Raw genomic sequence first — 8808 nt, 5'->3', positions numbered from 1 at the left:
TGCAGAGTGGTTAGGAGCAATCAGGCAGGCAGGCCAGTGGTTAGGGGCAATCAGGCAGGCAGACAGGCAGGCAGAGGGGTTAGGGGGCGATCAGGAAGGCAGGCAGGCCAGCAGTTAGAAGCCAGCGGTCCTGAATTGCAAGAGGGATGTCTGGCAGTCAGACATTCCCCGAGGGGTCCCAGATTGTGAGAGGGTGCAGGCTGGGCTGAGGGACCCTCCCAACGCCCCCATACATTGTGCAAGAATTTCATGCACCGGGCCTCTAGTTGTAAATAACACTGCTATGAACATAGGGGTGCAGATAGTCTTTTGAATTGGTGTTTCAGGATTCTTAGGCTATATTCCCTAAAGTTGGATTACTGGGTCAAAGGCTGCTCCATTTTCAATTTCTTGAGAAAACTTCATATTGTTTTCCACAGTGGTTGCATCAGTGCACTAGGGTTCCCTTTCTGCACATCCTCACCAGCACTTATTATTGGCTACTTTATTGATGGTAGTCATTCTGGCAAGTGTGAGGCTATATCTCATTGTGGTTTTAATTTGCATCTCTCTGATGATTAGTGACATGGAACACTTTTTGTATGTTTATTGGGCATCTGTGTGTGTTCTTTGGAGAAGTGTCTATTCAGGTCCTTTGCCCATATTTTAATTGGGCTGTTTGTCTTTCTGGTGTTGAGTTGTTTAAATTCTTTTGGAAATTAACCATTATCAGATGTATCATTGCCAAATATTTTCTCCCATGCTGTGGGTTCCTTTTTCATTTTGTGGATAATTTCCTTTGCTATGAAAAACTTTTAGTTTGATGTAGTCTCATCTGTTTATTTTTTCCTTTTTTTCTTTTGTCCTGAGAAATATATCAGCAAAGATATTGCTACAAGAGATGTCTGAGATTTTACTGCCTATGTTTTCTCATCAACTGTAATGATTCATAATAAAACAATGTCTATAACAAAAATCCACATCAATCCATGGGTTAATGGTGAATTTCACACAGACCAGTTAATCAGCAGATAATTATGCCAAAACAGACAAACATCCGTACTCACACTCTCTCAGACTAGCCCAGACTGGAGCTGAGCAGATAATGCCCAACTCCCCAGATGGCATGGGGGTATTCCTGGCACCCACGCCCCAGACCAGAATTCTCGACTTAAGTCTCAGTGAGAACCTACCGGAGGAGTTAAGGCTGCATCCAGCCCCCATTCTCGGTAGCAAATTGGCTATTCCCACACACAAACAAACAGAAGAGAAAACCCATAATTCCTTAATCAAATCTGAATTCATCACCTCCGGAGTCCTGATTCCTGATTTACCTGGCAAAGTCCTATGACTTCTGGGGAGGTGATCAAGCTCCCCCTTCCACTCACTTGGAGTAGGCCTGATTGACTGGGGCCCCTACCTTACAGATTCTATCAACAGGTCCAGAGGTGTCTGTTCTCTTTCTCCAGATGCCGGCCTGTCCTGAGCTGAGGTCAGGGAGCACCTGGAGGTCACCACGCCCCTTCAATTCTGCTAAAAATAGGAGTGCACACCTCCTGGAGGCCTGGTTTCAATAGCAGGATACCTAAATAAAAAAATTATTTTTAATAATTTAGTGAGCATAAAACTGTTCATTGTACCATTAATGTATATCACATTTTAAATTATTTAACATATCTTAACCTTCTCTTTCTAATTTCTTATTTCTGAGTATGTTAGTGTTGTATATAAATCTGCTTTTAGTAATGAATCTATAACATATGTAGAACAATTATTATATTGAGGATGTTATGCTCAGAAAATTTTGGATATTATCAATCTAAAATATTATCCACAAAGTTGTCAGAAGGAAAGGGAGATGATAGTTTGGGAGTCATGTGAGGGGAAGGAGGGGTCCATTAAATACAAAAGGTCTACACTTATAGTGCAACAAATCATCCAATACTCTCATGCCTATTTTAATCACACAATGTTCATAGAAAACAGCAGCATATTAAAGGGCCAAAAATTAAGTATAAACCTCTTTCCTGGTCATGCTAGGGCAACAACTTCAGTGTTTTAACAACTCCCACTGAAATTTGGATTCCCAGAGCTCCAAAAAATATGCCTCCAAAGTGGTTCACATCTTTACAAAACAGGCAGAACATACTACGCAGAGTTTTATACAGAGTGCCACAGAGTGTGAAAGGTAGATTTTCAATATTAAAAAATCCTGTGAACATGTCGTGCCTCATACTATGCCTTTAGAACAGGTAAGAGAAAATATTCTAGAGAGTCATTTCATTCGAAGATTAATGTACTGAAGATGTTGTTTTAATTAATTTTGTGTTCGCTGAAAGGAAAGGATGTGACTTTGAGATATGAAATCCTCTCACTGGGAGGTCACATAACTATTTCACAATGTGCTATAACCAACAATTTTTATGAAAATTTAAAGGATATATGCTCTCAAAGTGATATAGCAGAGTAAAATTTGACAGTAGGTGATAAGTTATTAGGAATGATGACTAAATTTAAGAAAAGTAAATCCTGAGCATCCAGATAACTCATACCATCATCAAAAATAATGGAAAATCTAGAAACTCATAATTATTTTGCAGAATAGGAATATTTTCCTTTTTTTATCAAGTTTCAGGTATTGACAGAACATGTAAGTAAGCATATTAGAGAAGGAGCTGATGAGGGAGAATTAGTGACTAGAACTAGATATTTGGAAAAATGTCTGTATAAAACTTGCCATTAGACCATAAATATAAATGCAATCTTAGATGAATAAAGAGGAAGAAGTCCTTACAAGATGTTCAAATTTAGGGAAATGTGAATTAATTCAGGAAATTTATTATGAGTATTTTACATAGTTGGGAAATTAACAATACTGCTAAACAAAGCCAGAGAATGCAAGTTTCCTGATACATAAGGCAGTAAAACATAAATTCCAATAGGGACACTAGGAAACTTTAAAACTAGGTTGGATGGGATTTGCAGTGTGTCATTGATTGTCATCTACTGCAAGATATTTGAGTACAAGCTGCCTGATAGTTCTAGAAAGCTGCATTTAAAATGCTAAAGTAATATATTAAACATAATTTTAACTTAAGAATAAGAGCAAAAGTAAAATAATAGTTTAATTTTTATTGAATATAATTCTCATGGTATAAAATTCACCTATTTTAAGTATACATTTTAATGATTATTACCTTTGCATAGTTATCCAACTACCACTACAATCTTATTTTAAATAATTTTCATCATCACAAAAAGAAAACTCGTGCCCATTTGCACTCCATCCCCAACTCAAGGTGATCACCACTATACCTCGTCTCTATGAATTTGTGTTACCAAGGCATTTCATACAAATGAAATCACACTACATGTGGTCTATTATGTCAGGCTTCTTTTGCTTAGCATTATGTTTTTGAAGTCCCTCTGTAACTTAGCATAACTATTTATAATTTTTAAAAACCATAAAATCAATAATGTTCATATCCAAGTACTTAATAAAACAAGTATTGACTCATTCTTTTCCTAAAAGAGATTTATGTGGAAAATTCTCAGGATTATAATATTGGATTTACTTACATGAATGAATCAGATTCAGCATATACTCTCTCAGCGCTCATTCTGAGCCTGACCAAGAGCTTATACATGTATTATCTTGCCTAATTCTCACCACATTCCTTTGGAGTAGTCCTGACTCTAAGACTTGTGAGAATTTACTTAATTTGATAGATCTTGATTTATTTAAATTATTAAATAAGGTGTGGAGAATAAATATTACTAATTTCATTCCTAGCTCTAATATTATTATCCAAAGTGCATCACAAATTGACTAAAAGTAATTACAATAAAATGTGCAATTAATTATTCAAGAGAAAGAAATTTTTCTCCCTTAATAGAATTTTTGTCTCAACTGTATGTATCACTTCTTTCCTTCTATTTATATTGCTTTTGTATACTCATAATATTAGAATAGGCATATAAAGTATAGAACTGAATAAATATTTTTAGAAAGCTTGTTTGAGAAAAGCAGAAGAATGATAAGAGAAACAAATGCTGGGAAAAGCTTTTCCTCCAAAGTAAAAGGGCATAATAAAATATTTCTTAATCAATTTATGCTTAATTGTATTAATTGTTATTGTTGTTGTTAATCCTCACCTGAGAATATGTCTTACATCGATTTTTGAGAGAGTGAAAGGGAGGGAGCAAGGGAGAGAGGAGGAGGAAGAAGAGGAAGAGAGAAAGAGAGACACTGAGTGAGAGACAAATCGATTGGTTGCCTCCTCTACATGCCCTGACTGGGGCCTGGTTTGCACCTACAACCCAGGTAGGTGTCCTTGACCAGGAATTGAACCCAAAACACTTGGGTGCTTGGGCCCATGCTCCAGCCACTGAACCAAGTTTTTCTGTTGTACCTTGGGGCAAAAATTCCATGTATCAAAGGTAGGTAATCATTCTCAATTTAGAACTGGCATATTCATTTCATCTAATAATTATCAAGACTTGTCATTCTCTAATTATTGCAATCACTGTCACAAGAGTCTAAACAGCAAAATTTCTGCTCACTTACATGATAATCATATAGCACAACCCTTCCTATGGGTTGTCCTATGGGAATTACATCACCTTCATCTTTATTTTCCTAATTTTAGGCACCATCTATTTCTTAAAGTATCTAAGTAAGGAAAGTAATTGAAGGAATTAAGTTTGGATAATGGTGATAGGATATTTTTTACAAGAGCCTGAGTAGAAATGAAAATAAGGTGAGAATTATAGGTCATTGGAGAAAAGAGAATAGACACTTCCTATGCATCTTCATACCTTAATTCAGTCCCTTTTCTAAATACACCATTCTTTCTTTTCACTGCTTTCAATTATTTTCTTCCTATAAATTCTCACTCATTCTCTAAGCCTGTCCTTTTTGTTTATTGACCATGAGAATTGTTTTTACTTTTAAAATGTTTTCAAGATAATAACCTAGAGCCATATCTGAAGTGTCACTTGGAATTGGTCTCCATTATTTTAAATTTCGTACATGTTACATATACCTTGTAATAAATTTAATACTTTCTTGTATGATTTATTGCAATTTTTGTTTGATAATTATGTCTCTCTAGATTATAAACTTTCTAGACCATAGGGCATTGATTTATTCTATATAAGAAAAAAATAGTGCAGTTAATTGCAACATAGAGGGATTCCAATATACTTATTGAATTGTATCTCCTAAGGAATTCACATGGAACATATGAATTCAATAAATATGTAGTAATATAATAACTTAATCATAAATTCATATTTATTTAATTTTGGATGCAATGTGGTATATTAGTATGAGCCCAGATTCTGATATCAGACCAACTGGGCTTGATACCAGCTTTGATCCTTAGCTGTGTACCCATGAGTAAGTCATTAAATACTTCTATGCCATAGTTTCCCTATATGAAAAAAATAGGTTAATAATACTACTTGGGATTATTATGAGAATCAAATGTGTTAATGTATGTGAAACAGAACAAATCTTAGCACACAATAATCACCTAAAGTTACTGATCAATTTTGATCACTCTAGATCCCATGCACAATGTCTAAAAAGTTGAGTAAAGACAATTAAGTATGATATATTACAACCTGGCAAAATCTATATGTTAGGATTGAATTATTTCATTATTTATTCCTAAAATACCACATATGTACACTAACACATAATACACACACTCCTCACTAAAAACAAGCTCAAAAATATCTGAGGCTGAGCCCATGTTTCTCAGTATACTACACAACAGAAACTAAAAAGCAAAATTATTTTTAATGAATTCAAAGACTCATTTACAAGTATAAATTAGTTTCTAATTTTGTGTGTGTACACTTGTTTATTTTAGAATGTTAGAATAACCTTTGCAAATTACCTCAGAGATATAGGACAATACAATTCCCTCATCTCCAAATCCTAAAACCATATATTGAGGTAACATAATCTCAAAAGGTGACACATAAAGAAGAATATAATAAAAAAGGCAAAATAAATATTAATCTAGTAACTTATCTAATTTTCCCCATGAAGCCATTAGTGATGAAGTCATGATCAATTGATGAGTATTATTTGATAGAATACAGTAGAAAACAAAATTTCACTTCTTCAAATGCTCTTTTATTATTGAGTAACTATAAGAATATTGTTACTAAGTGATGTGACTCATAAACTAATCTCAAATTATAAATAGTGATATGCTGATATATTTCAGATGCTCTCATATCACAAACTATTATTCATTAAATAGAAATAGAAAAACATTGGTGTTAATTATGGCTTATTTTTTTTTATTCTTTTTGTAGAAAAGAACTTCTGGAACTTTTCTGATTTGAGTAAATGGATCTCAAAAATGAATCTGTAGTGACTGAGTTTATTTTACTAGGGTTTTCTGGACGATGGGAACTTCAGATTTTCCTCTTTGTGACATTCTCCTTGGTCTACAGTGCTACCGCATTGGGAAACATTCTCATTATAGTCACAGTGACATGTAGCAGCACCCTTCATTCCCCCATGTACTTCCTCCTTGGGAACCTCTCTTTTTTGGACATGTGTCTCTCCACTGTCGCCACACCCAAGATGATCGCAGACTTGCTCGCTGAACACAAGACCATCTCCATATGGGGCTGCATGACCCAGATGTTCTTTATGCACTTCTTTGGGGGTGCTGAGATGACTCTTTTGATAGCCATGGCCTTTGACAGATATGTAGCCATATGTAAACCTCTGCACTACAGGACAATCATGAGCCGTCGCTTGTTGAATGGGTTTGTGATACTTTCATGGGTAATTGGGTTTATACACACCATGAGCCAGATGGTACTAATAGTGAATTTGCCTTTCTGTGGCCCCAATGTGGTAGATAGTATATTTTGTGACCTCCCCCTTGTCATTAAACTTGCTTGTATGAAAACAGATACCCTGGAATTATTTGTCATTGCTGACAGTGGACTGCTCTCACTTATCTGTTTCATCCTCCTGCTTGTCTCCTACACTGTCATCCTGGTCACTGTCTGGCAAAGATCATCTGGAGGGCTCTCCAAGGCTCTGTCCACATTGTCTGCACATGTCATTGTAGTCACTCTGTTCTTTGGACCTTGTATCTTTATCTATGCTTGGCCATTCAGTAGTTTTGCAGGCAACAAAATTCTTTCTGTATTTTACACTGTTATCACACCCTTCCTGAATCCGGTCATTTATACCCTGAGAAATCAGAAAATGCAAGTAGCCATGAGAAAATTACAGTTCCTACTTGTTAGCTCTATGCAGAACTTCTAAATTTAAGCACAATAAAATTAACACTACTTTCAAATACTATGTTAACAGAACTTGAATAAATTATACATAACATGTGGTTTCACTCTTCTTATGTTAAAATCATAACCAATAGAGAAAAAATCCTATTAATAAAAGAGCAATATGCAAATTGACTGTACCTCTGTCACAACCACAAGCCACGCTCACAAGCCAATCAGAAGCAAATATGCAAATAAACCCAACCAAGATGACTGAAGCCACACTGAGCAGGAGGAAGGCTTGGGTTTCTGCCAGAAATGGAGGAAGCCAAGCTTTCCGCCTGCCCTTGCAAGCCTAGTCCTCCACTCAAGGCTACAAAGTTTCAATGATAGAAGAAAAATAAATCAAAATGGATATGGCAGCAGCCACGGAGCTGGAAAGAGCAGGAGGCTAGGGTTGCCCCAGGTGATGGAGGAAGCCAAGCTTCTGAAGCCCTGGCCTGCCGTGGCCTCCGCTTCAGGCTACAAAGTTTCAATTATAGAAGATGCATAAATCCCAACAGAAATGGCTGCCACTATGGAGCAAGCAGGAGGCTTGGCTCCACTCCAGGCTACAAAGTTTCCATTGTAGAAGATAAATAAATCTCATATACCAGGGCCTCCACTTGGTCACCAGGGGACGTAGCTGGCCTGGTGTCCCCTCGGCCAGGCTGCCCCACACCCCAAGCGAACCCCCACCCTGATCTGAGACACTCTTCAGGGCAAACCAGCTGGCCCCCACTCATGCACCAGGCCTCTATCCTATCTAATAAAAGAGTAATATACAGATTGACCATCACTCCAACACACAAGATGGATGCCCCCATGTGGTCAAAGATCCTGACCCCATTTGGACACAAGATAGCCACCATAACATGGTCAGCAGGGGAGGGCAGTTAGGGGTAACCAGGCCTGCAGGGGAGGGCAGTTAGGGGTGACCAGGCCTGCAGGGGAGGGCAGTTAGGGGTGACCAGGCCTGCAGGGGACAACAGTTAGGGGCAAACAGGCTGGCAGGGGAGCAGTTAGGCATCAAACAGGCTGGCAGGGGAGTGATTAGGGGGTGATCAGGCTGGCAGGCAGAAGTGGTTAGGGGCAATCAGGAAGGCAGGCAGGCGAGCACTTGGGAGCCAGCAGTCCTGGATTGTGAGAGGGATGTCCGACTGCCTGTTCCATCCCGATCTGACTGGGATTGGGTCTAAACGGGCAGTCGGACATCACTCGAAGGGTCCTAGATTGGAGAGGGTACAGGCTGGGCTGAGAGAGACACCCCCCTCCGTGCACGAATTTCGTGCACTGGGCCTCTAGTTAATAATAAAATACTTTGAATGATCAAAATGCAATAATAGCATATAATGATAATTAGCAGCCTGTAGCAAAACAGACATAAAATCATTGAGTACTTTTACATAGGCATTCAATATATACTTACAGTACTAGAAAAGAAATAAATATGACTAATTAGAGCTTTAGTCTTCTTATTTGACAAGGTAATATGTCAAAATTTTGAGGAAAATATATTCATGTCAT

At 37.5% G+C, this 8808-nt stretch overlaps 1 protein-coding gene across 1 annotated transcript; it reads left to right on the top strand.

Annotated features, from left to right (window-relative positions):
- Positions 1–6346: 6346 nt before the first annotated feature.
- Positions 6347–7285, top strand: LOC129149008 (olfactory receptor 4L1-like). The gene has a single exon (XM_054715577.1). The coding sequence runs from the start codon at positions 6347–6349 to the stop codon at positions 7283–7285; it is 939 nt and encodes a 312-aa protein (XP_054571552.1).
- The last annotated feature ends 1523 nt before the right edge of the window (positions 7286–8808 follow it).

Source organism: Eptesicus fuscus, chromosome 5, assembly GCF_027574615.1.
Source record: "Eptesicus fuscus isolate TK198812 chromosome 5, DD_ASM_mEF_20220401, whole genome shotgun sequence".
Taxonomy (NCBI): domain Eukaryota; kingdom Metazoa; phylum Chordata; class Mammalia; order Chiroptera; family Vespertilionidae; genus Eptesicus; species Eptesicus fuscus.
Note: the sequence above shows the minus strand (reverse complement) of the source record. Positions and strands in the feature narration are given on the sequence as shown.